Consider the following 25,984-nt stretch of genomic DNA (forward strand, 5'->3'; position numbering starts at 1 on the left):
TCTGGGAAGTTTGTAATGTTCCTGACCTGAGCATGTTCAGTTTGTGAAAACTCACTTTGACACTTAAGAGTCTATGCCCTTTGGAGCATGTGCATGATACTTCAGTACAAAGTATTTTAAAATGCTGATCCTGAATCTAATCAAGTTTTAACTTCGAATTTACAGGAAATTCAGAGGGAAAGAAACAAAAATAACACTAGAAGGAAACAGTGAGACAAAATCATAATGTGGGACAGTCTACAAGGTAAAAGTCCTGATCAATCTCTTCAAAAGATCAATGTTATTTAAAAAAAAAAAAAAAAAAGTTGGACTGGAACAAAATGAGTTAAAGAGCCAGGTGTGGTGAATCTTGTTTCCTAGCTAGAAAAAGTTTTACATAGCTTTCGGGGATGATTGGGGAAGTCTGGACTGCATGTTAGCGAGTTATTAGTTTGTTGTTGCCGTTGTTTTAAATGTGGTGATTTAATGCTTATCAGGACCAGAGCCTTATTCTTAAGAGGTACGTGCTCAGCATTTTAGTGCCACTGAGGGCAAAATGTCTTGATGTTTACAACTTTCAAATCACTCAGCAAACATACATACATACGTGAACAAAGCAAATACGGAAAAACGTTAGCAAGTGTTGGATTATCCACCAGGTGAATTGTACTATTAAAACTATTACACATCATTGTAGAATTCTTTGCAAGTTTTCTCTGGTAAGTTTTTCACAATAAAAACTTGAGGGGAAATACAGAGTGGACAGCTTTGATCAATCAGATTTTATTCTGCTCATCTAGTCCTCTTTTGATACCTCTCTCCACCCACTTCCCAAAAGTACAACGTGAGGGTGGACCCTCTGCCTCTCTCTGGCAGGGGGTGCAGTACCGTGGAGAAATCAACAGACTTTGCTTTAACAACTACGGTTCAAATCCGGACACCATTCTTTTTTATCGTGTGGCCTATTACAAGCGCGTTAATCTGGACCTCAAGTTTCCTTATCCGTAAATCGGAACAGGAATTCCTACTTCTTAGGATTGTCAGGTGCGTTACAAGAGATCAAGCTGCCCTGAGCTGCAGTGAGCGGCTGGTGGATAAACGGGGAGGTTCGGTGGTCTTTAGGCACCAGGCCCTGGGCATCACCAGTGGGCTCGAGTCCCTAATGAGCGGTTCCTAGGCGGCCTGGCCACGTGTGGGGCCCCGGCTCCAGCCGGTCACGGCCCTTCCCTAAGCCCTTCCTGCCCACGAATCAAATGAAGCCGGCCTCTCTCCGATTTCTGGTTGGTGGTGCCTTTAAGGTGGCAGCCCACACATCTATTCACCGACGCCGGGCCGTGGGGCAGCACCCCGGATCTCCACTCCCGGCTCGCACCCAGGATCAAGCTCCGTCTCCCTGAAGGTCTCCAGTCCGAGCCAGAGAAGAGGAGTAAAGTTCTTAGACCACCGCAGCACCGCCCGGACTAGAGGGAAGGAGCAGGAACTACGGCAAAGTGATAAAACTTCACCTCCTCGCCCCCCTCCAAGATGGAAGGTCCTTGGCTTCACGCTGCTCCCGATGTCCCCTCCCCATTGGCTACTTGGGAACTGGGTTTTCCAATAAGGCTTAAGCTTATTGGTTAAATTGGGACGGTTGCTAAAGCGATTGGCGCAGCCGGCATTGGGGGGCGGCTCGAAATGCTTTCAAACGCGAATTAAGTTTGAGGGAGAGAAGGAAAGGGAAAGTTTGAGGTGGAGGCGGGACCAAGGAAATGACAGCCCTCATTGGTTAATTAGAAGCTGAGGGGAGGCTCTTGAATTCTCCTTCCTCGTGATTAGTCCCAATTCAGGAAAAGAGGGCGGGTACTTAGGAAAAGCGGCAGAAGCGCCTTCTTCGATTGGTCAAGCCTGGCTGGAGGTGGAGCGCTCGCGGCGGCTCATTGGTGCGGGTGGTGAGGAGGGCGGGGCTCTGAGCCGGAGGTTTTGTTGTGAGGGTCGGTTGTCAAGCAGCGGCCAATCAGGGCAGGGGATGGAGGCAAGTGGGGGTCGCGCCTGGAGAGGAGCCTCGGCCTCCGGAGCCTCAGCTGCAGGTGGAGTGGGCGAGGGGGCGAGGAGGAAAGGGGGCCTATGGGCCTTGGACCGGGCCACTCCAGGCCGGGCCGAGCCGCGCCGTGGCGGAGAAAGCTCCGGGCGGGGGGAAATTGGAGCCCGTGCCCCGCAAGCCGAGAGGAGTGGGAGGATTTGGCGAGGCCGTGGGACCAGCCCCAGCCTCGGGACGGGCGGGACTGGCGGGACGGGCTTGGGGGCCGGAGGAGAAAACCTGGGAGGCCGGAAGCGGAGCTGGGGGTCTGCAGGAGGATGGGCGGTGAATGGGGACACTGGAAGCAGGAGAGTGAATGAATGGGGGGATACTGATAGCAGAGTGGGGAGGGAAATAAAGGGGGTCTGGCGAGGCAGGGGTCAAGTTAGGGAGCCCAGAAGACAGGATATGCACGGATGGGGGACACAGGCAGCAAGGAGAAAGGGAACAAACGGCGGACTAGAGAGGCAGAACTGGGGAATCCAGGAGAGAGGGGACGGACAGGAGAGGGTTCATGGGAAAGAGGCTTGGAAGAAAAGGGTAGAAGGCTTCATGAGGTGGCCTTTTAGAGTTGAGGAGTCATACCGACTCATGCCCAGACTGGAGACCTAGTTCCCAGTCTGTCCTTGGGAATTGCCAGGGCCAGGAGTAGTTTCCTTGCCACGAACGGAGGGATTGGACCCTCGGGGCCCTCTTTGAGATTCTACCCAGAGGAGACTTAAATGCCTGTCTCTGGAGTGCCTCTCTTGGGCCCATAAGCTTAGCCTCTGACTCCACCCCCTTGCCATAGCGTCAGACACAGCAGTCATTCCCAGAGATCTGTCTGAACTGCGGACATGTGGTCTTCCCCGCCCCACTGCGGCTGCTGCACTTCAGGCGGTCAGCCTCCTGGAACAGAGCCTCCTCCCATCCCATCATCCCGGCATCTGGGAGGACGTTTTTTCCCTGGGTCCCAAGTCACCCTGCCTGAGGTGCCTCCTCCAGATTCTCAAACCCGATTGGCAGTGCAGCTCCTGGCTCTGGTGGCTTTGGTGGGTGTCTCTTTGTCAAGTGGCCTTGGTGATCCAGGGAGCTGCAGCTGTAGTTCTGCAAGCCCAGAGTTTGGCGAACTCATACCAAGTGTTTTCTAACAAGCCATCGTTTCTGTCTGTGTTCCAGCCCAGGGTTGAGCTGAGATGGCTCAAGCCTGACATTCCACAACCCAGGATCCTGACGGGCACACACAGGCTGCTGCTGTGGCTGCTGTGAATGATTTAAAACCAGGAGGCAATCCGGAGCTGAGAGTCGAGGCATTCCCTCTGCCTGGATGTGTGGGAACTCCTTGCCAACTTGATTGGCGGATCCTGGGGGGGATCCACCCCCACCCCTGGAGGAAAGCACAGTCTATTTTGTGGGCAGAGCTTCAGGTGCAGCCGGTTGAAGGATGGCCACCCCCATGGTCACCAAGACAGCCTGGAAGTTGCGTGAGTGGTTTTCTCTCTTTTTTTCTTGCTCACCCCGTTTATTCTGTTAGCTGCTTGTTGCTGGAGAGCCAGAACCCCCAGCTTTGTCTCCTGCTCTTGGCACAGAGAGAGACTCCCAGCTTTGCAGTCAGATACACCAGGAGGCAAATCATGACTTTGGCCCTTCTTAGCTGGGTGACACTGGGCAGGTGACTTAACGTCTCTGAGGCTTAATTTCCTGTCTGTGTAGTGAGATGATCACACCTACATTCCAGAGTTGCTGTGAGACCCAAGCGAGGTGGTGAACATAAAAGCAGCTCTCAGCGCAGTTAGGCTGACAGGCGGGATTAGAGAAATGCCAAGAGGTGTTCATGGCATTTGCAGACATCTCACGAGTCGGGCTTCCCCCATGAGGTGGGGCATCTTGGAGCGGGGGTGGGGGTGAGAGGGGAGGCTGAGGGGTGCTGGCAAAAGGGTCTGGAATGTGACTGAGCAGCAACATCACCCATCTACACGTTATTCTCCACTAGCAGTTCTAAACATTTTGATCTTTGTACCTCTTTATACTCTTAAAAATTGTTGAAGACCCTGACGGCTTTTTGTTTGTGGGAGTTATCCATATTTACACGTTAGGAATTAATACCCAGACATTTTAAAACACAAGCATATACAGTCAAACATGCCATTTGTGATGATGTCATCACATGTCTTCCCCCCCAAAATCCCATGTATGCTTGTGAGCAAACGAGAGGGTAAAAGTCACGTACCATCTCGGTGTTATTCTGAAAATAGTTTTCTCTTGGACCCCTGGAAAGGATCTTGAGGATCCAAAGGTCCCTCTGACCTATAATAACTGGTTGGCATAGATTTGCTGTGCCCACACTGGTCACCTTTTGCTATGAGCTCTCCCTGAGCTGTTTTCGGAAGCTGTGCAAGGCTCCTCTGAGCTGTTTTCAGAACCTGGGCAAAGCCCTTTGCTGGATCTTAGTGTCCTCATGTGTAAAATGAGAAGTTTGGGCAGTTTCAAATTGTTCTTAGCCTTAGGGTTCTGGGAGAACCCTGTTATGGACTCCCAAGGAGAGTACAGTTTGGACAGAGTGGCTCTGTAATTTTGGGGCTTATATATTCCCTCATAGCTGGTCTTTCCTGAGCATAGAATCAGGCACTGAGGAGACAGTCCGGAGGGGGGGTGTGGCGTGCAAAATAGATGAGGTCCCTGTGCAGCGGGGCTCAGAGCCTGGGGAGAGCAACAGGCAGGAATCAAATAACCACACCCCTCCATTTCTCCTTCTCTGATTCCAAGCTGAGACCTGTGCTTCAAGTCCATTAACTAGATAATGGTCAGGGTAGGGGAGTGCTTAGGCTGCCTTAAATAGCACATACAAAGGCCCTGGGGCAGGAAGCTCGGTATGTTGGAAGGGCTCAAAGAGGGCTGCCACACAGCAGTGGAGAGAGTGTGTCACATGAGGCTGTTGGGGCCTTTGGGGGCACTTGTCCACGGGACCCCAGCCCTTCTGAGGCCCTGGCTTTATCTTAAAAGGCAAGATCAAGCCATCAAAGTGTTCAAACAAGAGGTAATATGATCAGGCATGTCGGTTCTGCTGACAAGTTCATGTGCATAGCAGCCGCCATGAGTATAAGCTGTCTGAAGATCCCAAAGCCAAATGATCCCTGCTCCTTGTGGCTTTAGAGTCCAGCAAAGATCAGAAGGTGCTAGGCCAGTTTGGGTCATCGAAACCCAATTCTCTGCACCTTCCATTTAGGATGCAAATCCTCAGCACCTCTGTCAGAATGCAGTGTCCCCAGCTCTAGCTCGGACGTGGGGCCCAGGTTGTGCCAACTGAGCTTGAGAAACTGGCACAGGCCTGGGCCAGAGGGTGGAGCAGCAGCCATCAGCCTGGCCTGCCAAGAGATGCTGTGAGGAATTTTATTTGTTTGCACTAAAATTCGGTACCCAGGCCTGGGCCATTGGTGGTTGCTGTCCTTCAGGCCAGAGGGAGAGTTCTTAGGCCAGTGCCCCATGCCGAAGCCTCCTCTGCCTGGTGCCCATGGTGTACCTCCCTCTCCTGCTGGTCCCCGGCTCCTCCAGGGGCTCCAATCAGGCCAGAGACCCTGGTCAGGCTGCTTAGAGGGGAGTGAGCTGAGCCCCTCTAGAAAGACCCAACCTCCACATCCTTCTTACCCCAACATCTCTGGTTCTTCGAGAGGGATGCCATGTCCCAGGACCCATCTGATCAGGCTATAGCATAAACACAGGAACCTTCTCACTGTCGTTCCCCACATTCTCCCCAGTGCTGGGCCTGGAGCATCCGCCCAGGAAACATTTATATATGAATTAAGGGGCAGTAGTCCTGAGGCCCAGAGAGGGGTGGCAGTGTGCCCAAGAAAGCCCAGTGAGGTGGAGCCCAGCCAGAGGTTTCCCTGGGAAGGGTGAGAGCCAAGGTAGACACCCAGGCCTTTAGGTAGGTCACAAGTGGAGGGCAGTGCATGCAGGGAGTGTTTTCAGAGAAGGGGAGAAGGCCCAAGGCTTGGGAACTGAGTGCTCAGGGAGAAGGTGGGTGCTCTCTTTCTGGGTTGGGAAGTCACTAGGTCCCAACAGAAGCTCTTGAACAGACAAGAGTCTGTGGCCAAAGCCCCAGAGCACCCCAGGCATCTGTCCCTACAGTGTCTAGAGGACAGAACTGCCCGTAGTTGAGATGCAGATTAGGGAGGGACTCAGCTCCCTTGAGTCCAGTGATGGGGTTCCCGAGGCCTCCGCTGACACTTGGGCCTCTGCTGGGGCTGGACTCAGCCTGTGCAGGGCTTTGGCCGGGCGGGGCCCTGAGGTGGCGCATCATCTGTGACAGTGAGCCTGGGGTCTGGTCCTCAGGGCAGTTTTGATGACATCCCCTCTGAGCCACACTTCCTGACAAGCAGCCTTCCTGGGCCCCATTTCCCACCCGCCCTGTGGTGCGAAGCCAGTGCCACAGAGACCCCCAGGCAGGGTGGAGGCCGGAGCGCAGGAGAGGCCCTCTGGGCAACGACCGCAAGCCCTTTTCCTCAGCGTCACCCAAGCCGGCCTCCCGGTTGCCTCAGGGCGTCGGCATATTGGGGTTTTCCCTATGCTGGTGTGGGGAGACCTGTCCTCTGTCCTCCTCATTCCCAGGAGGAAGTCACTTAGGGCCTGGCTTCGAGGCCTGGGCTGCCTCTTAGCTCCTTGCTCATGTTTGTTCCCTTTGGAGCACTGATGACACCCTCTGTGGTTTACATCTGCTTCCCCCTCTGCAGCTTCAGCAGTCCTGGCTAGGGGCCCTCATGGCTGCCCACCGGGGCCATACCTCCCACTCTGTCTGGTCAGCCCTCACTCCCACCCCTCACACCCGGGCCTCCCACCCCCAGGCAGCCCACCCGCCTATGCCTGCCAGGGCCCCCAGTGCCCACTCTCTGTGCCTTAGCCTTGCTAACAACCACTGAGCACGGCTTAACAGAATGTTCTCAGGGAATCCTCAGCAACTCAATGAACCAAGCACTGTTATTACCTCCATTTACCAGAGGAGGAACCCAGCCCTCAGAGAGGGTAAGTGACTACTCTAAGGCCACACAGCCTACAGTAGCAGAGCTCAGACCAGAACCTGGTCCATGATTCTAAAGCTGGGGGCTGAAGCCCTGGGTGAGCTCACTTGGAGATAGCTTGTCTAGAGTTGACCTGAATGGTCCAAGTATGTTCTTCAAAGTGAGTTTATGTGTGTAGCAAGCAGCCCCAGAGAGATGCTTAGGTGGTATGTGGGTCAATATTTTTTCTTTTAATAATTGTTTTTGTTTTGTATTATAAAGTATAATGAACATATCAATCTCGTGACTTTATGAATTTTACCGCTTAATTGTCTTTATTTAGAAAGAGCTAAATACAAAAGACAAGTCATTTTTTTAAGTTGAGCATGGTAAACATAAAAATACTATCAGTTTATATGCAGGAAAAGGAGAAAACCGTCAGGCCGGAGTGTGGGACAGGAATGCCTGAGGTTGAGAAATAGTCACTTCTGCCTCAGGTGCAAGGCCTGTCCTAGCAGCCAGGCCTCGGCTCATGGCAGGGTGTCACCAAAGGGGAGCTGTAGTGGGCAGAGCCCTCCGCCTGGGCTTCACGTGCCAGGACCAGGGGCCGCCTTCTCTGAATGCCTTTTCCTCCTGTCCTTTCTCGTGTAGAGGAGATTGTTGCCCACGCCAGCAATGTGTCCTCACTGGTACTGGGCAAAGCCTCCGGGCGGCTGCTGGCTACTGGTGGAGATGACTGCCGTGTCAACCTATGGTCCATCAACAAACCCAACTGCATCATGGTGAGCCTCGCTAGCCTGCGGGAAACAGGACAAAAGCCCAGGGAGGGGACGGGCTTGGGGAGCAGGGTGGGGTCGGGGCTTGGGGAGCAGGTGGCTTTGCAGGCTCTGTCAGGTCTAGGGCACCCGGAGGCTAGGGGGACACAGCACGACATCAGTGCCCACCTCCCTGGCCTGTAGCCGTCTGCTCAAGGGAGGCCCAGGACAATCCCGATGGCTGGGACAGTAGCTAGCCCTCAGGAATGGGGAAGTCCCCTGCTGGTGGACAGAATTCCAGGGAGCCTATGTGAGAAAGCTCAAATAAGCCCATGGGCTCAAGATTGAGGTTTGCCCGCTGGCCCATCCGCCCACCTGTCAGCCGCGCTCGGAGGTTACTTTGAATCGTTCCCTGTCTCCTTCCACAAAAAAGATTTGAGGGCACCAGGTTGAAGCTGATTAGCGAGCTGGTTCTTTAACAACACTTTCTCCCAGTCACACAATGAATTCATTGCCCCGAACTGCCTCCAAAACAGGAAAACATAAAGGAGGAAAATACAAAAATGAATTATATCTATTTCCATCATCCAAAGACCACTACACTTGGTATTTTGGTCTATGCCCTTCTGGGTGCTGATACAGATACATATACAGGCATACATATACACACGTGCAAACGTGCACACATGCGCATCATGGCAATATATAACCATATATTTTTGGAGCACTATCTTATTCCTCTGTAGCCTGGAAAGATAACAGTCTTTATTGTTTGCGAGCATTTTCCGGTGTCAACAAATATCCTTCCACAGCGTGATTTTTAATGACTTCCGGGTATTCCATTGTAGGGATGAGCCGGAATTAGCTTAGCCATTGCCCTGTTCCCGGCCTAAAGGTTATTTCCAGTGCTGTGGCTCTGCTCAGCCACAGAGGGGAACATCCTCATCTACCTCAATCTTTGAACAGATCTGCGATGGTTGCATTATCTGAGGGTGTGCACTTTTTAAAAAGCTTTCGAAACATATTGCCAAATTGCCCTCCAGAAATCAATTTATATTCTTGCCAGAAGAATGGGGACCTGCCCTCCCCACCGCCCCCCCCACGACCTTGCCAGCGCAGGGTATTAACATTCTTATGATTCTTGGCCACGTGAAGATAAAGATAAGGGATAGGAAGTGATTTTTTTTTTTTTTTTTTTTTTTTTTTTTTTTTTAGTAGAAACTTAATCACCTCAGTATTTCTGTGAGATGCAGCCAAGAACTGAGATCCAAGCTGAATCAGGGCCAGGGTAAAGCACAGAATTGAAATTGCTTTGTTTCGCTTCACTTTATTCTTGGGATTCAAGTGTGTCCTACCCCCACCCCCAAAATGCCCAAGTAACACATACTGATTGAAAACGAATCAATAAAGACCAACCAAAATGGACGTGAGGTGACCCCATGCTCGCGTCCCCCACCAGACGGTGGGGGACCCCATTCTTACGCTGGGGTCAGCCTGCAGGCCTCCCCCCATGTCTCCCCTGCTTACACACTGCATACCAGGCCTCTCAGCTCCTCACCCCCACCACCTTCTTGCTCACCTTCGGATTCAGGCCCATGCTACGCGCCCTGTAGACGGTCCACTTTTACCTGTTTGTGTGTTTCTGAGTATGTGTGAGCTTCGTATAGTTCAGTATCCAAATGATCCAGGGTAAGCAGTGAAAGGTCTTCTTTCCTCCCCCGATTCCCACTTTCTTCCCTACGGACCACCACAGCACAGTTTCTGATTAGTTTATATCCTTCCAGAATTTTCCCCCTTATTGTTTTTGTTTTTGTTTTTTTAATATACAGACAGTATTCTGTATACACCGTTCACCTTTTCTCGCCTGAAGTGTCATGAAGATGAGTCTTTATTATAATTCGGACGGTTCCCTCATTCATTTTTATGGCCAAGTGATAAGCTTTCTGTTGCATGGAGGACCACAGCTTAGCTGACCAGTTTCCTCCGTTGGGCACTTATATGGCTTCTAGTCTTTTGTGTAAAAGATTCACTGCAGTGAACGACCTTGTGTCTATTTTGTTTGCCATGTGTTTGAGCGCGTGCAGAGGAGGCCCCCAGAGGTAGGGTTGTGGCATGCAGGGAATGTGCATTTCTAAGTGTGGACACATTTTGCCCACTGGCCCCCCATGGAGTTTCTACTCATTTATACTCCTACTGGTGACGTCTGTGAGTCACACAGGCTGCTTGTGACTGTCTGGCCTTTGGGTAGTTCTGCTGGGGAGCAGTTTCCCCTGCCATCTCCACCCCTCCCTCGGAACATCGTCTTAGCAAACAATGATGGAGTCACCACTGTGCCTCGAGGTGGTCAGTGCTGGGCGGGGAGTGACAGATGCCATGGACTTCACATTCCAGCCTTCTCTCCAGAAAGCTGGAAATGCCAGCACCTCCCACCCCTCTAAGGGGCTGGGCTGGGACCTGGCTTAGCCCTGCCCCAGGCCTGCCCCAGCCCTGCCCCGCTTTGGCCTGCGCTGAGTTGGATGAGAGTTTTTAACAGTAGAGTCACTGCCAAGCTCTCTGGGTTCCACCAGCCCCTGCCTGGGAGTGTGGCCGGGTTTTCCGCCAGGGGCAACCCCCGGGGATCCAGGCATTCCAGAGGGGTGAGGTGTGTGCCATTGGCCAGCTGGGCCTCGGTTCTGTCAGGGTTTCTCCTGAGGAGCATGGCCGGGCAGAGTGGGAATGGAAGCAGAGCCTAGGTGGAAGCAGAGCTTAGTGGTTTGGACTCAGGGCTGGAGGGTCAGCGGCTCCCCTGTAAGGGGCCCAGGGCCATTTGGGCAAACGATGTCCTCATCTGGGGCACACCGGGCAGCGGGAGGGGTTTGGAGCGTGACCGGGCTCTGGCTCCCTTTGGGCCCTGGAGGCCGAGGCCCAGAGAAGTGGCTGCCCAGCCTGCGTGTGGGAGAGCCTCGGTGTGGCTCCGTGGAGCACAGCCTCCCTGCTGAGCCACCTCTTGCTGACGCCCTTCCTGGGGAGCCAGAAACTGGGGCAGCAGCGGGGGCTTCTCCACACAGTGCCCTGAAGCTGCTACCCTCTCTCCACAGAGCCTGACAGGTCACACGTCCCCAGTGGAGAGCGTCCGCCTCAACACCCCGGAGGAGCTCATTGTGGCCGGCTCCCAGTCGGGCTCCATCCGCGTCTGGGACCTAGAAGCTGCCAAAAGTAGGCATCTGCGCTTGCTTTCCCCACATGTACGCCTGCAGTCATGTTGTCTCAGGCTCTGCTATGAGCTGCTTCCTCCGGGAAGCCTGTCCTGACTCTGTTGGGTCCTTCCCTCCTGGAAACCTGACCATACCGGGTGGCGACTGCCCGCCCCTGTGAGCCCAGCAGCAGCGACGTCACTGCTGCCTCCGGGTGCTGACGCCCAGGAGGCTCCCAGGAGATGTCCCGGACACCTGTGGATGGGCGGGTGGGTGTCGGTGTGGATTCAGAACCTGGGAGAACATCAGGGGCTAACGCGAGACACATGAACAAGTGGGGGCCCGTGGGGAGAACCGGGGTGCGTGCGCCGTGACGTGGGGGCGCCGCCTCTCAGCTCTGGGCAACCGTTGCCTGCAGGAATGGGTCCTAGGGCGGGTAGGTCTTCTGTCTCCTTGTGCTCTGTTTGTTTGAACTTGGTTTTCATCTTTATAGAAGTTGTACAGAGCTTAAAAAGCCAAATGCCGGCCATTCTCCAAATATTCATGACGGAAATGAGAAGCCTTCACCTCACTCCTTCCCATCCTCCAGGGGCCTCAACCTTCTGTCCTTCTGCCTCGTGTCTCGCTACCTCTGCTTTTCTGAGGAACATGGTGTCGTGGCAACTCCCGTCCCTTCTGTGCGTCTCTTGCTGCCTTCCTCCCACGGAAGTCAAGGAGTTAGCTCTGTGACGGGAGCCTGGCTGCGCCAGAGTCCACATTTGCCATCTTCCTTGGTTTTCTGCCTCTTTTTGCTGGAGCACGTTCTTTCATAGCTCACGGAGAGAGGGTGCGTGACGGGTTCAGTTTTCGAGACCATCCACGGCTGAAAATGACTTTATTCTACCCTCATCCTTGTTTATTTATTTTTTGGAGTTTGTAGAACTCTAGATCGGAAATAGTTTTCCCTCAGAATTTTGAAGGTGCGGCGACATCGCATGTTAGGCTCCCGTTTGGTTGCTGTTGGGAGACGCGTGCAGTTTCCTGGGTCCCGTATCTGCTCTCAGGCACTTTGTCCCGGTGTCCTGAGGTTTTGCAGTGGTGACCCTTGGTCCTATGCTAAATCCTTGCTGGGATCTTTCAGTGTATAAACTTGCGCCTTTGCTTCCGGGCCACGTGGGGCGTCTTGCCTTCCCTCAAAGGGGGCGCTGCCACATGGCAGCCTGGGCCCAGTGTTGCCAGCCGTACAGACTTTTTATTTATTTATTTATTTTGCCTTTTTTTTTTTTTTTTAACGTTTATTCATTTTTTTTGAGACAGAGAGAGACAGAGCATGAATGGGGGAAGGTCAGAGAGAGAGGGAGACACAGAATCTGAAACAGGCCCCAGGCTCTGAGCTGTCAGCACAGAGCCCAACACGGGGCTCGAACTCACAGACCGCGAGATCATGACCTGAGCCGACGTCAGACGCTTAACCGACTGAGCCACCCAGGCGCCCTGCCGTACAGACTTTTTAAAGAGAAGCTGGGAATCTGGAACTTTCAGTGGAATCCCCCCGTTTCTGAACGTTGACAGCTAGTTCAGTATTTTTGCAGAACACTATGCAGGCCAACAGTGAGAGGTCCAAGTAAAACCTGTTTTCTCGCTGCTTTTTGCCAGTGCCAGCATGCCGGGCGGAGGCCCTCCGGTACCTGAAGGACGGGAGAGGAAACTGTGACGGGGGTCTTGCTGAGGTTGCTTTTTCCAGAAGAGAGCCCCCTTGCCTGGTTGAGACCCAGAGGTCTTTCTGGGCCTCTCCTGCGGTGTGTGCTCGACCTCTGCTGTAGGACAGCAGCCATCAGCCACGCATGCCCAGTGGCCAGGTTCTCTGTGCTCAAGAACAGCGGTCTTCTTATGTAGATGGTCCTCAAGAGAGATGTCACCCCTGGGCCTTTTGGGTGATGCTTGCCCGCCCGGTGATGGGCTGCATGTGCAAGACAAAGCCCCTGAGATAACAAACCGGGCTGCGCGCTTAGTGTCTCCACGTGCGTTCCCGCTGCCCGGCCACACGCGGGAGCCAGGCAGGGCATGCTGTGCTTGGGTGTTGCTGGACTCCGGGGCCCGGGGAGGAGCAAGCTCCGGCTGGCTGGGCTCCAGCTGAGAAAGCAGAACGACTCGGGCAGAAGGCAGTGTGCCTGGGAAGTCTCTACCTGGATCGGAATCCCAGTGGACAGCACCGGCCATTCACCATCCACTGAGGAGCAAGGGACGAAAGGGAGGAGCCAAGGGTGCCACGCTTTCTCAGCCGTGACTACTTCACACATGAGGGAAATGTGAGGAGCTCGAGGCAGGCAAAGAATGAAGACCGACCACCCGTGGGATTCCCGGGCCCTGGGCTCTCAGTGTTTGCTACTCTACAGGGAGCTCATTACAAACACATGGCCCAGACCTCACTCCCAGAGAACCCGATTCAGCAGTGGCGTGGGCCCAAATCTGGCTTTCAGTACGCTTCCAGATGATTCTGATGCAGAGCCAGGTCGGCAGGGCCCCCTCATTTGACACATGGGCGAAGTGGGGCCCAAGGAGGGGTGGCTGGGGTGGCAGAACCCGGGACTCAAATCCCGGCATCAAGACTCCCATCCTAGTGCCGTTCACCCTGCCACTCGGGGAGTTCGATGCTGGGACGGAAACCTGCCGTCAGCAGCCTTGGCGGGAAGAGCTAAGACCTCAGGCCGACCTCCACCCCTCCCATCACAGCTTAAGTGAAAACAACGGGCCAGTTGGCATCCCAGGTGCACAGGGGCTTCTAAAAGGGCTGCCTGACTGTCACGTGGGTTGCCTCGAAAGGCAGCCCATCACTGGAGGGTTTAGGCAGAGGTCGAACGGCTACTCAGCTAGGACGCCTTGGAGGTCCTAACACCGGGCAGACGGATCCAGGACGCCCCTCCACTCCACGACTCCGGGATCCTGTGACCGAGCCCTGCAGTAGCAGGACTTCCAGGGGCCCTCCCGGGACAGAAGAGCAAGGGCAGAAGTCACGCCAGAAGAATGTGGTCCTGCCTGCTTTCCACAGCGCAGCCAGAGGGCAAGGGTGGGTCAGCCCAGCCATCCCACAGGAAGGTAGCCTGCGTTTCGCGAATCTGGCCCACACAGGGGTGGAACCGGCCACATCCTCTCGGGGCAGGGCTGGAGTTTGGAAGCCTTGCCGTGGGGTGCAAAGCAAGTGGGCTGGGAGGTGGGCGTGGCCTGGAGCAGGGGCCAGCACACGTCTGTACCCTTCGGCCCTGGATTTGGCCAGCAAAACAGCCCCTGAGCCCCCCGTGGCATGTGACGGCTCCGGAGAGTGGGGAGAGGCGGCTGCTCAGGTTTTGGTGGTTGAATTAGATAGGCAACAGATGTGGTGGTTGAATTAGTCAACAGATGTCAACAGATGTGTGCCTCGTCACACTCTGGAGGAGCTAAAAATGGGTCGGTCCTAGCTTGGCGCCTGACAGGGCCTGCTGCAGAGTGGCAGCGAGTAGGATGGGTGGATGTGGTGGGGGGGGGGGGGGGTTGCACTTTGACCTCAAGGCAGATAAAGACCGGAGCAGCTCATTTGATCCTGCCCTTAGGTGCACCTGGCTCCGTGTTAGGAGCCATAGGCGAATGAGCGCCCTTGACTCAGGTAAAGGGTCACGTGGTGAAGCATGCTTCTCAGGACGCCGATGCCTGCTTTAAATTCTGGCTCTGCGCCCTGCTGACCGGCCTCGGGCAGGCTGCTTCACCCTCTGAGCCTTAGGTCCTCGCCCACCTCCTGTTGGTGTTTGGGGGCGGTGCTAATGTGCTGATGTCATTCAGGCTGTTCTCCACACACCAGAAGTGCTCAGCAGATGTCCTGGGGACGAGGGAAGCGCCCAAATGGTCATGGGCACTGAGGAGTCATCACTGGTGTCAGAAGACAGAGAACGAGGATATGTGCTCTGAGGCCGGAGGACGGGCAAAGGTTCCATTGGGGGGACAGAGGAAGCAGCTTTCATGCAGAAAGGAATTACAAGAATAACTGTAGCTGGCATCATCGAGCACTTACTGCATGCAGGCCCGTGCTAAGCACCTTATGTCTACTTTCTTAACTCTAATCATGACCATTACGAGGCTCAGATGGGGGTAAGGGATTGCCCAGGGTCACGTAGCAAGCAAGGAGCAGAGCCAGACTGCTCCCTTTTCTGTCTGGCTCCAGAGTCCTGCACCTGGACCTTGAGGGAAGGAGGCAATCATACGCTAGAGTTTGTTCAACTGACCTAGTACTTGGAGCTCAACTCTCTTGTCCCTAAAGCATTATGTTTGGAGTCTGCTTGAACACCTCCAACGGAGAACTCATTACCTCACAAGGCAACTGTTTCACCTTGGCTCAACCTAAGGATGGCTGGATTCCACATCCCTTGGCCCCTACACTTACGGGATGATCAGTTTCATTCAGGTGGTGAAATTATAAATCTTTTAACAAGCAAGACACTTGAGGCCAGAGACAAGAAGCAAATCTGAGTCATGCCCGAAATACTCTGAGATAGAAGCACAAGGTTTGCCTGAGGGTCGGGCTGGGCCTGGCCACCGAGCTGCCCGCAAATGCTTGACGGATGGGAGCCGAGGTTCCCCAGGGCAGCAGTCATGTCCTCCTTGTGTTCTCAGTTCACATGGCACCCGTCCCATCCTCACAGCCACCCTCCAGATCCCTTGGACATGGGGCCGGTGTAAGGACCACAGCCACTCCAGGCATGCCCTCCAACTGCCGTCGTTGGGGCCTTTGCCCCCTTTTTCCCTCTGCCTGATATCCTCCCTCATCCTCCACCCACTGATGTCCTATTCAAATACCACCTCCTCCACAAAGCCTTCCTGGATTTCTCTTTTCAACCAAGCAGCTTTTCCCCCAGCATGGACGTCTCCTGCACCCCTCTTCTGCCTCAGCTGTGGCGGGGGGGCCCAGGAGAGCGTAAGTGAACCGAGTGCAATCGTTGTCCGGCTCTGCTGACTCTAGGGCAGCGCCCTTGGGAGCACACACTGGGACGAGCCCAGGGGTGTGAGCTACAGGGAGCGTGCACTACATTTCCTGGGGGCTTAGGTAATGACAGAAGTGGCTTCATCTATCAGGAGGAAAATCAGTCGGCGTGGTAGGACTCTGGTTGATCTGTCTCCCTATTTTTAAAATCGCTGTTTGGGTTTGCTGTGTGGTTACCACGGAGGCACACACAAGTGAACGTGGCAGCCCTTCCCCCACTGGGTGTCTCGTTCGCCTCATGCCCGTCTCTGCTCTCTTCCTTGACAGTTCTTCGCACACTTATGGGACACAAAGCCAACATCTGCAGCCTGGATTTCCACCCGTACGGCGAGTTCGTAGCCTCAGGTTCCCAGGACACGAACATCAAGGTGCGACACTGTTCTGTGCCCTGTGTCTCCCGCTGGGCCAGCAGAGGGCCCTGGGCTGTGTGTCGTACCTGAGGATGACACAGGTAGCTTTTGGCTCTGTGGGGGGTGCGTCTTCCCTCTGGTAGTGTCTGCACCTTCCAAGGAAGAGGGATGTGGAAACATTTGCCAGACATTCTCAGAATGCCCAGCTTTGGGGCACCTGGGTGGCTCGGGCAGCTGAGCATCCGACTTTGGCTCAGGTCATGATCTCATGGTTCGTGGGTCTGAGCCCCATGTTGGGCTCACTGATGTCAGCATAGAGCCTGCTTCGGATCCTCTGTCCCCTCTGTCCCCGTGCCCCTCCTACTAGCTCTCTCTCTCTCTCTCTCTCTCAAAAAGAAATAAAAATTAAAATGTAAGATTTTCAGCAAAAAAAAAAAAAAAACACCTCACCTTTAGTGAACAGTTTCCAGAACCCTGTCGTTTTTGGGTATAATGACCTGGGGGTGCCTAGAACCCCTCTCTGCCCATGGCCGCACACCGCCCTCTGAGCTGGGCACCAGGACTGAGCTTGGCCCCTCGAGGCCAAGCCCACCTTGGTAATGACCTGTCCTGACTCTGCCCCTCTGCTCTTCTCCCCACAGCTCTGGGACATCAGGAGGAAAGGTTGTGTCTTCCGATACAGGGTAAGGAGGGCGCCCTTTGTCGGTCATTCCGCGAGCACCGTGCAGGCGTGGAGCATGGGGTAGTGCCCAGACCCTGGCACGGGGAGTGGGGTGAGGGCGGAATTCTGTCCCATATGGGTGACGATGTGGGAAATGAGGGTCCAAGTGAGAGACGTGAATCTAGAGCAGAGCAGGAGTGCTGTGGGCGGTCCACCTGGGTCCCCCGCTTTCCATGAATCCTCCCAGAGCCATATTTACCAAACTGTGCTCCGTACTCTGGCTTTGTAGGCAGATGACAGGTGTCATTAGGTGAAAAGCATTCCTGTTCATATGGGTTTGGAAGCACCGAGTTTAGTAAGTAATTTTGGACGTTTTTAAACCCTTGACATTAAGAGGGGACATGTACGTCTGCAAAAAGAGGCATGAGATATGTTGCTTTCCAAACTAATATGAATGACCGATAAATCTGGATTTCCTGGAGCATCCTGCAGGACTGGGAGTCCTGAGTGCATGAGGAGAAGTGTCCCTCTGCGACACCCTCCGTGACCCCTCCCTCACAGGCCTGCTCGTCAAGGGCGAGGTGGAGCAGGGTGGTGCGGAGGGAGGCCCGCTGGGCCTTAGGCCCCTACGGTGAGCTCAGCGCTCTGTCCTCTCCTCAGGGACACAGCCAGGCTGTGCGGTGTCTGCGGTTCAGCCCCGACGGGAAGTGGTTGGCATCGGCGGCAGATGACCACACAGTGAAGGTAGCTCCTGGCCTGACCTGGGCCTGGGGCGGGCTGAGGTCTGCTGATCACGCTCGGCCTGGGTCCTCCGCCATCCCCCCCACCCCCAGTCGGGCTCAAATATCCCAAGCCTGTGGAGAGCGGAAGGCGGCTCGTGGATAAAGAGCCGGGGCGGGAATAGAGGGAGAGTGGGCAGACGAGGTCCCAGGCCGGGTCCCGACCTCCCTCCCGCCCTGCCCCAGCTCTGGGATCTGACTGCTGGCAAGATGATGTCCGAGTTTCCTGGTCATACGGGGCCTGTCAACGTGGTGGAGTTTCACCCCAATGAGTACCTCCTGGCTTCTGGCAGCTCTGACAGGTGAGGAGGAGCAAGGCCTGTGACCCATGACTGCCACCTCTCATCTCTGTCCTCTGTGTGTGTCTCTCTGTCCCAGTCCATCTTTGTCCCGAGGTGTCCTATGCCGGTGATGCTCTGTAGACCGAACGGACTTCGGCCGCGCCAGGGTGGGGTCCTGGTCCCATCTCACCCCCAGCCCTGGTTCCCGGGCCCCAGCATCCTGGGCCGTCATGGCATGTCCAGATCTAAAGCCCATGCTCACCTCCCACTTGCCAAGGCCCCTCGCCTGCCTGGGTAGGGTCAACCCCTGGCCCTAGGCCTTGCTCTTGGTGGCCACAACCCAGAGGGACGGGCGTTTGCAGAGAAGCGGGCTTTCCAGGCCCCGGGCCCGCATGCAGGCTGGCACGGGGCCGCCGGCTCCCCGGCACAGCCTGGCTGCCTTTGCAGGACCATCCGGTTCTGGGATCTGGAGAAGTTCCAGGTGGTGAGCTGCATCGAAGGAGAGCCAGGGCCTGTCAGGTGCGCAGACAGCTGGGTGGCGGTTCTGGGCCCTCCTCCGGGGCCATGGGATGTGGGTATGGGTGGGCCTTTCCCGTCCCCGCTTCTGCTCCCTCTGTCCGGGGCTCCCCACAGCCTTCCTGGACTTGTTGGGACCCCGGCCCACTCTCGCCTGGCCCAGGAGCGTCCTCTTCAACCCCGATGGCTGCTGCCTGTACAGTGGCTGCCAGGACTCTCTGCGCGTCTATGGCTGGGAGCCCGAGCGCTGTTTTGACGTGGTCCTGGTCAGCTGGGGCAAGGTGGCCGACCTGGCTGTCTGCAACGACCAGCTGGTGAGAGAGCCACCCACCGCCTCCCCCTCAGGCCCTCACGTCCCCCCCAGCCCTGCTGGGGTCCTGCCCTCCCGTACCCCAGCTCTGCCACTTCCTGCAGATAGGTGTGGCCTTCTCCCAGAGCAACGTCTCCTCTTATGTGGTGGACCTGACGCGGGTCACCAGGACAGGCACCGTGGCCCAGGACCTTGTGCAGGACAGCCGGCCCCTGGCGCAACAGTCAGCCCACCCTAGTGCCCCGCTTCGGCGCATCTATGAGAGGCCCAGCACGGCCTGCAGCAAGCCGCAGAGGTAGGGTGCTCAGGCCCCAGAGGGCTCAGGAGGCGGGCCGGCACTGAGAAGGCTTTGGGGGACCGGCCCTAGCTGGCCGGGCCAGCCTCCTATCGGCTCGGCCCCGCCCCACAGGGTGAAGCAGAACTCGGAGAGCGAGCGCCGTAGCCCTAGCAGCGAGGATGACCGGGACGAGCGGGAGTCTCGGGCCGAGATCCAGAACGCCGAGGAGTACAACGAGATCTTCCAGCCCAAGAACAGCATCAGTGAGGCCCGCCCCCCGGCCCCTGCCCAGCCCGGGGCCCCCATCTGTGCATGGAGGCCAACGGTGCTTTATGGTAGATGTCGCTGTGCTTCCGAAGCTTGATTCCCAGCTTACACCTGGAACCCAGGCTCTGTCCCAGGTCTTGAAGGCCCCAGCAGAGGCCCCGCAGTCACTCATTGCCCCAGCCCATCCCGAGCAAGGGAAGGCCCCATAGGGGCAAATAGATGGGAGGGCGCAGGCCTGGGGTTTCCTGGGACCAGGAACGGGGTCACAGGTCTGCAGCTGTGTGTGCACCTGGGGACCACCTTCTATCCCCTGTGTCCCAGGCCAGCCCGGCTCTGAGGGCTCAGGCAGGAGCCCCAGGCTGGCCATTATCAGTCCCCAGCCCTCCTTGCCTCTGCAGGTCGGACACCACCCCGAAGAAGTGAGCCCTTCCCGGCACCCCCCGAGGACGGTGAGTCAGGCAGCGGAGCTTGGCCTCCCAGGGTCACCAGCTCCCCAGGCCTCATCTGCCGTGGCACCATCTCCAGTTTCTCTGGGCTCACCCAAAAGCACCTGCTGTGCGCCGGCCCCCTGCTAGGCCCTGGTGATGGAGCATGAGCAAGGCGGGCAGGTGCTCCCCCCAAGAGCCCACACCCTAGGGAGGAGGACAGACGGCAGACAGCCAGCCACACTGCTAGGTCTGCGGATGGGACGTGCTGTGGAGGCAGGGGTGTGGTGTGCTGAGAGAGGGCCCCTGTGGGCCGGTGGAGAAGAGAGAGCCAGGAAAAGCAGCAGGTGGGAGGGAGGTGGGAGGGGGGCGGGTCTGGGAGCCGGAGGCCAGCCCCCACGTCCCTCCCCTCCTCCACCTGGCTTCCTCTTCAAGGGGCCATCTCATCATTCGCCCTCAAGGTGGTATTTCCTGTGCTTCCCACTCACCATCTACTCACTGCATGTCCCCACCCCCACCCCCACTCCATTCCCAGTGAGGTGACAGGATAGCCACTCCTGGGAGCTCCCTGGGTCCCATCCACACACCGTACTTGATGCCTGCTTTCTGCCAGACTTGTGGTGGAGTGGGTGGAAAGGGAGGGGACAGGTCCGACCCCCACCCTCAGGCCTTCCCAGGAGCCTCCCACACCTAACCCTCCCCCCCACCCCCATCCCAACTCCCCACTGCTGATGTCTCCTTCCTCAGCTGCCCCACTGGTTCCTGCCCATCTCCCCCAGTTAACAGGCGCCACCCAGAGGTCCACCACGAGGCCTGCCTTCTTCCCGCCCGTCCCTCTGGCCTGACCTGACCCAGAGACCTTTCTCTTTTCCTCCAGACACGGCCACAGCCAAGGAGGCGGCAAAGCCCAGCCCACCCATGGACTCGCAGTTCCCGGTGCCAAATGTACGTCTAGGTGTAGAGGGCGCAGTATGGGGCTGGGAGAGGGGCCGAGGTCCCCAGCGATGGTCGGGGCCTCCCGTGCCGGGGTGGGCAGACAGGGAGGCCTCAGGCTGGCTACCCGCTGAGCTCTGGACCCTACCAGCTCGAGGTCCTGCCCCGGCCCCCGGTCGTCACTCCCACTCCTGCACCCAAGGCCGAGCCTGCCATCATCCCTGCTGCCCGGAATGAGCCCATTGGGCTGAAGGCCTCTGACTTCCTGCCCGTGAGTGGGGGTCCAACCTGAGGGCGGGAAGGAGGCCCATGGGCAAGGGCGGAGCTTCACCGCCAGCACGTGGGCACCCGTCCCACACAGGCCGTGAAGATCCCCCAGCAGGCGGAGCTGGTCGACGAGGACGCCATGTCGCAGATCCGCAAAGGCCACGACACCATGTGCGTGGTACTCACCAGCCGCCACAAGAACCTGGACACCGTGCGGGCCGTGTGGACCACGGGTGACATCAAGGCAAGCACCACCTTTCCCCCAGGCGTTGGGCTGGCCAAGAAGAAGGCTGCACAAGGCGGGGCAGTGGGGCTGGGTGGCCCCTGTCACCACACTGGCTGACTTCATGTCCCATTCTGCCACCATCGTCCTCACAAGCTGCCATTTGTCGAACACCTCTTGTGGGCCTCACGGTCATCACTTTAGGTGCAGTCTTGTTAACACCCCACGACAAAGTCCATCACACCACACCCAGGCAGGGGCCGCTGTGTCCCCGGTCCCCTCTGACAGGTGCTGTCTTTACACAGACGTCGGTGGACTCAGCCGTGGCTATCAATGACCTGTCGGTGGTAGTGGACCTCCTCAACATTGTCAACCAGAAAGCGTAAGTCGCTGTGGTGGACAGGGCTGGCGGAGCGGGCCAGGCCGGGTGCTAAGGGCCCACGTCCCCCGCCCTCTCCCCAGCTCCCTGTGGAAGCTGGACCTGTGCACCACGGTCTTGCCGCAGATCGAGAAGCTTCTGCAGAGCAAGTACGAGAGGTAGGCGTGGGGAAGCCACAACTGCCTCACGGCAGGGATGGGAGGGGCAAGAGGCTCCTTTGGGGACGACGGGAAGGACCCCAGGGCTGGTGCCCATGTGAAGCGGCTTTGCAGCTCTACCGTCCCCGCCAAGTCGGGAGAGGCTGCGCTGAGAACAAGCCTGTGCTGTCCCTGTTCCTCCGTCTACCCCTCTGTCTTTGTGGACCTTGCTCTCTGTTTATCTTTCTGTCTGTGGCTCCATCATTCATCTGCCTCTGAAGCTATGTCCAGACTGGCTGCACCTCCCTGAAGCTGATCCTGCAGCGGTTTCTGCCCCTGATCACTGACATCCTGGCGGCCCCGCCATCTGTGGGTGTGGACATCAGCCGGGAGGAGAGGTGAGGGGCCCAGCCGTGTGTCGGCATTGGGATGTCTGGGTCCACGGGTCCACGGGCCTGGGGGCCCAGCCTGCTCAGCGATAGCCTTGCTATAGGCAGCCTATAGAGGAGGTTGTGCCTGGAACAGTGGCTTGGCCGTGTTACCCCCGTGGGATGGGGGTGGCTGCAGACCGGGCTCCGTGGCCTGCTCTGCCCTGAGCCCAGGCGTGGCCTGGATGAGTCCTGCGTCCTGGCCTGCCTCCAAGAGGAGGGCGGGAGTGGTCTGACAGAGGCCCTGGCACTTCAAGCGCTACCTCTCTGCCCACAGGCTACACAAGTGCCGGCTCTGCTACAAGCAGCTGAAGAGCATCAGTGGCCTCGTCAAGAGCAAGTCGGCTCTGAGTGGCCGCCACGGCAGTGCCTTCCGCGAGCTGCACCTACTCATGGCCAGTTTGGACTGAGGAGCTCTTGGGTCTGGCCTCAGCCCCCACTCCTGTTCCCTGTGCACTCCTGGGCCCGTGAGCCTCTGCCTGGCCTCTGCTGCAGCCCTGCGGCCATCCTGGAGGTGGTGGCGCTGGCCCACTGGCCACCTGCACAGCCCTGAGCTCTCAGACAACTTCTCCCCAGCAGTGGCTGCCCAGCTTTGCCAACTCCCGCTTCTTGGGGCAGCAGAGAGCGCCCTGGGGCTGCTGCTGTAATTTATAAGGTGGATTTTATTAAATTTGTAACTATTCCCTGGTTTGTTTGCCTGGAGGGGCATTCTCTGGCCACGTGTCTCTCTCAGGCCCAGGGCTGCCTGCCTGGCCCCTCACGGAGGAGACCGCTCCCCCTCCTGGAGGCAGTGCACCAGGCAGAGTGGCCAGCAGGGGGCAGCAGAGTGCCAGGCCTGCAGGAAGGGGCAAGTTCAGACCTATGGGGGGGGGGGGGGCAGCAGCTCCCCCCTTTCATGGCTCAGGGAAACAGGCAAGGGGTCGCCCCCACCGGCCCATCGCTTTGTCTCAGCCACACTCCCAGCTGTCCTGTGGGTGCCTCCAGGGCCAGCCCACAGCTGTAAACTTCAGGGTGCCAGTACCCCAGCCTCACAGGTTGGCCGCCACAGAGCCCACCTCCCTTCCCAAACCACCCCCCCTTCTCTGAGAGGCCTCCAGGGACAGGACTGGAAGGGCAGCTGCCCTGTCCTCCAATGAGGGCTCTGAACTGTGTTCACTCCCTGCAGGATCCCCCAGCACTGATCCCTTGTGCTCCTTGGCAACAGCTGGTAGATTCGCCCCAGTTGGAGAGGGGGCCCCACTGAGCCCCTCTGCAGTCCCCCTCGAGGCCAAGACCAGGTACAGGCTGACAACCCCCACGGCGGGGGGTGGGAGTGGGGAGTTACTGAGCTTGTGGTTGGGGTCTGGTAGCACTGGGAGGAGGCTGGCACCCACCTACAGCTGGTCCACTTAAGGGGCAAGGCCAAGACCGAGGGGAGCCAGGCTAGCCCAGCCCTACCGGCTGTGGCTCTCAAGCCTTTGAAGAGCCATCGTTTCCCATCTTCTAGGATGGAGGCGATAACATGTGTGGGTGGGCCAGTTGTGACAAGGGTGGCCAGGGGGCACTGGACCTACTCGGTCATGGTCTTTGGGAGAGGCCAGGAGGGCTGTGGGTGACCAGCTAGCAGTGTGGAGCCAAAGGCTCATCCCCATAATCTGACCAGGGCCTCACGAGACCAACTGAGACCACACTTGTGTAAAAAGGTTTTTATTTTAAGTAAAAATGGCTAAGCTTCCAAAAGTTCTTAAATAGGATTTCAAAGGGGGGAAGATGTCAAGAGGCCAGTGAGCAAGGAGAGAGCCTGGTACCAGGCAGATGAGGGGAGCAGCAGAATCCCCGCCCACTGGCCTCCTGCCAGCCATAAATAAAGGCCGGCCCTCGGCAGGGAGGGCCGTGCCCCTATGTACACCTAGAACACTATGTACATGTCCGGCACAGGGCCCGCGTGCGGCCAGGGCTGCCCCAGGGTGCCCACCAAACTGCCCGGGTGTCATGGTTCCTGTGCCCCTCGGGGGCTCCTCAGCGCACCCACTAGAGACGGGGCCCAGCAGGCGGGGGAAAGTCAGACCAGGCTGGGCGAGAGGACCACCTTCCCACATACTCCTGCCCTCCCCGTAAGGGCCCCCTGATGGCCTGCCAGGCAGAGTGGGCCATCCCTACCCTTCCGGCCTGTGCCACTTGAACCCACAGCCACGGACGAGAGACACCATTTCCTTCTGAGCATGTTTCTCATCTCTGAGTGGAGACGGGGTGGAAGAGGTGCCTCCACCCTGGCCTTTGCCTCCTAGGCTCCCAGTGCTACAGCAGGAGCGGGCCAGCAAGGCCTCACGACCCAGTCCCTGGTCTGATAGGGTGGACACGTCCATCACACAGGCACCGGCCTTGACTTCCCTGCAGGAGGGGGAGGAGGGGTTCGTCAGCCTCTGTGCATAAGGGCAGGAGGGAGCCAGGCAGAAGCGCACAAACAGCAGGCAGCAGGACGGACCCAGCCCTGAGCAGCCATCTCCCCGGCACAGCCCTGCAACCCAAGATGGCCAGGCAGGTGGGCAGGTAGGCCCGGGCCACTGGCCCCACACTCACCTGGAGACTCTGCAGCCCCAGCCGTCAGGCTGAAATCAAAGCAACAGGCGTCTCACTGGTGGGCTTGCCTTGGGCCAGGACTCCCCAGGATCCTGCTGCCCCTACCTCTTTGCACTCTAGCACCTGCCAGGCCCTTCTGTGAGTGGGGCCAGGCAGGGGGCTGGAGCTCTGCATTCCAGTCCTACGGCCGGGCTCACTCCTCACCCGGGACACGGGCTGGGCCCTGCCCCCCACCCTCCCTAGGAGCCAAGGCCCAGAACAGGGGGTTCCTGGCCTGCTTTGGAAGGTGTGTATTGCTGGAGCCCTGCCTGGGAGAACTGGGTCCTGGGCCTCAAGTCAGTAGCCCCGCTAGGAGCCCGAAGGGCTGCTTCCTCCTTACACTATTCCCTCTCCAGGGAGCCTGTGCTTTCCCATCTGTGAAATGGATCTAGCACAGTCTGCCCTGACTACTTCCCAGGGCTAGAAAAGGTGGTAAAACAGGTTCTGGATGAGTTTTATAAACTTAACAAAAAAAGGAAAACAAAAAGTCCATTCAGGCAAGGGCAGTCCAGTGGCTATCCGCCCGTAGGGGAGGCTCACCCACCCACCCTGGCCCACTCCCTAAAGGCTCACCCAAGGGCTGCAGCTTCCTCCGGATGGAGCCTGGGCGGCTGGTGGTCCCGGAGCTGGGGGCTGAGTGTGCTCGTGCCGAGGGCTGTGGGGTCTGGCAAGCCGGCTCCCACTGTGGGCAGGGGTGAGCAGGTGGGCGGGGGCCGTGGTCCTGGCTCCCTGCCTCCACCGTGCTCAGTTAGTGCAAGAATTACATGAGATAATACATGTAAAGAAGAAAATGAGTTATAACTGAGCACCTGTGTGCCAACCTGCAACCCGCCTGCCACCCCCCCCCCCCAGCCCCGGCAACCAGCTGGGGACCTCCCCAGGTTATCTCTGAGGTCAAGGCGAAATATTCAGACCAAGGCTCCCAGGTTCAAGTTCTAGGTCCACTCCCTTCTGGCATCTTTCCCTCTCCCGCCGCTCTAGGCTGTCTCCCATCCCAGATCCTCCTTCCTGCCCCTGACTTGGCCATGCCAGCCCAAGATGGGCCCGTGGCAGTCACCATACCTCCAAGTGCTCCTGGCTGGACCAGGACCCGAGCTCTGCCCTGCGGGACCCAGGACCCAGCTCCACAGAGCGCACCCTCTCTGCAAACTTCAGGGAATACAGCGTCTCGCTGGTGTTCTTCTCCACGGGGGACACCTAGGGGACACGAGAGCTCACTCTCCACCCAGG

At 57.3% G+C, this 25,984-nt stretch overlaps 2 protein-coding genes across 10 annotated transcripts in view; one reads left to right on the forward strand and one right to left on the reverse strand.

Annotated features, from left to right (window-relative positions):
• Window positions 1–1,905: 1,905 nt before the first annotated feature.
• Window positions 1,906–22,838, forward strand: KATNB1 (katanin regulatory subunit B1). 2 transcript variants are annotated; one of them, XM_045442909.1, is made up of 20 exons: window positions 1,906–2,045; window positions 3,194–3,498; window positions 7,660–7,790; window positions 10,841–10,958; window positions 16,191–16,291; window positions 16,915–16,956; window positions 17,595–17,678; window positions 17,900–18,015; window positions 18,442–18,513; window positions 18,674–18,824; window positions 18,925–19,115; window positions 19,230–19,360; window positions 19,763–19,813; window positions 20,667–20,734; window positions 20,874–20,993; window positions 21,084–21,233; window positions 21,518–21,594; window positions 21,675–21,749; window positions 22,010–22,126; window positions 22,434–22,838. In XM_045442909.1, exons 2-20 carry the CDS (start codon window positions 3,459–3,461, stop codon window positions 22,564–22,566), a joined length of 1,968 nt encoding a protein of 655 aa, XP_045298865.1. In that variant the 5' UTR covers window positions 1,906–2,045; window positions 3,194–3,458; the 3' UTR covers window positions 22,567–22,838. The 2 variants fall into 2 exon arrangements, with proteins under 2 accessions (XP_045298865.1, XP_045298866.1); XM_045442910.1 differs by lacking the exon at window positions 1,906–2,045 and adding an exon at window positions 2,090–3,066.
• Window positions 22,839–23,826: 988 nt separating this feature from the next.
• The window catches only part of KIFC3 (kinesin family member C3), a 77,881-nt gene continuing 75,723 nt past the window's right edge, over window positions 23,827–25,984 (reverse strand). For 7 of the 8 annotated variants that reach the window (XM_045442903.1, XM_045442904.1, XM_045442902.1 and 4 more), the window contains 3 exons: window positions 25,817–25,951; window positions 25,328–25,436; window positions 23,827–24,526 (listed from right to left, as the gene is read on the reverse strand). In XM_045442903.1, coding sequence (XP_045298859.1) covers window positions 24,501–24,526; window positions 25,328–25,436; window positions 25,817–25,951 — 270 coding nt within the window. In that variant the 3' untranslated portion in view covers window positions 23,827–24,500. Of the gene's footprint in view, window positions 24,527–24,715; window positions 24,745–25,327; window positions 25,437–25,816; window positions 25,952–25,984 lie in introns of all 8 variants that reach the window. The other variant, XM_045442901.1, reaches the window with a different exon arrangement.

Source organism: Leopardus geoffroyi, chromosome E2, assembly GCF_018350155.1.
Source record: "Leopardus geoffroyi isolate Oge1 chromosome E2, O.geoffroyi_Oge1_pat1.0, whole genome shotgun sequence".
Classification (NCBI taxonomy): Eukaryota; Metazoa; Chordata; class Mammalia; order Carnivora; family Felidae; genus Leopardus; species Leopardus geoffroyi.

What these genes read in the sequence shown, in the direction of transcription:
- KATNB1 (XM_045442909.1), top strand. Translation starts at nt 3,459, where the DNA reads ATGGCCACCCCCATGGTCACCAAGACAGCCTGGAAGTTGC. An exon ending in GTTGTGTCTTCCGATACAGG is followed by an intron (nt 16,957 to 17,594) that starts GTAAGGAGGGCG and finishes TCCTCTCCTCAG; the next exon opens with GGACACAGCCAGGCTGTGCG. An exon ending in GGACCACGGGTGACATCAAG is followed by an intron (nt 21,234 to 21,517) that starts GCAAGCACCACC and finishes GTCTTTACACAG; the next exon opens with ACGTCGGTGGACTCAGCCGT.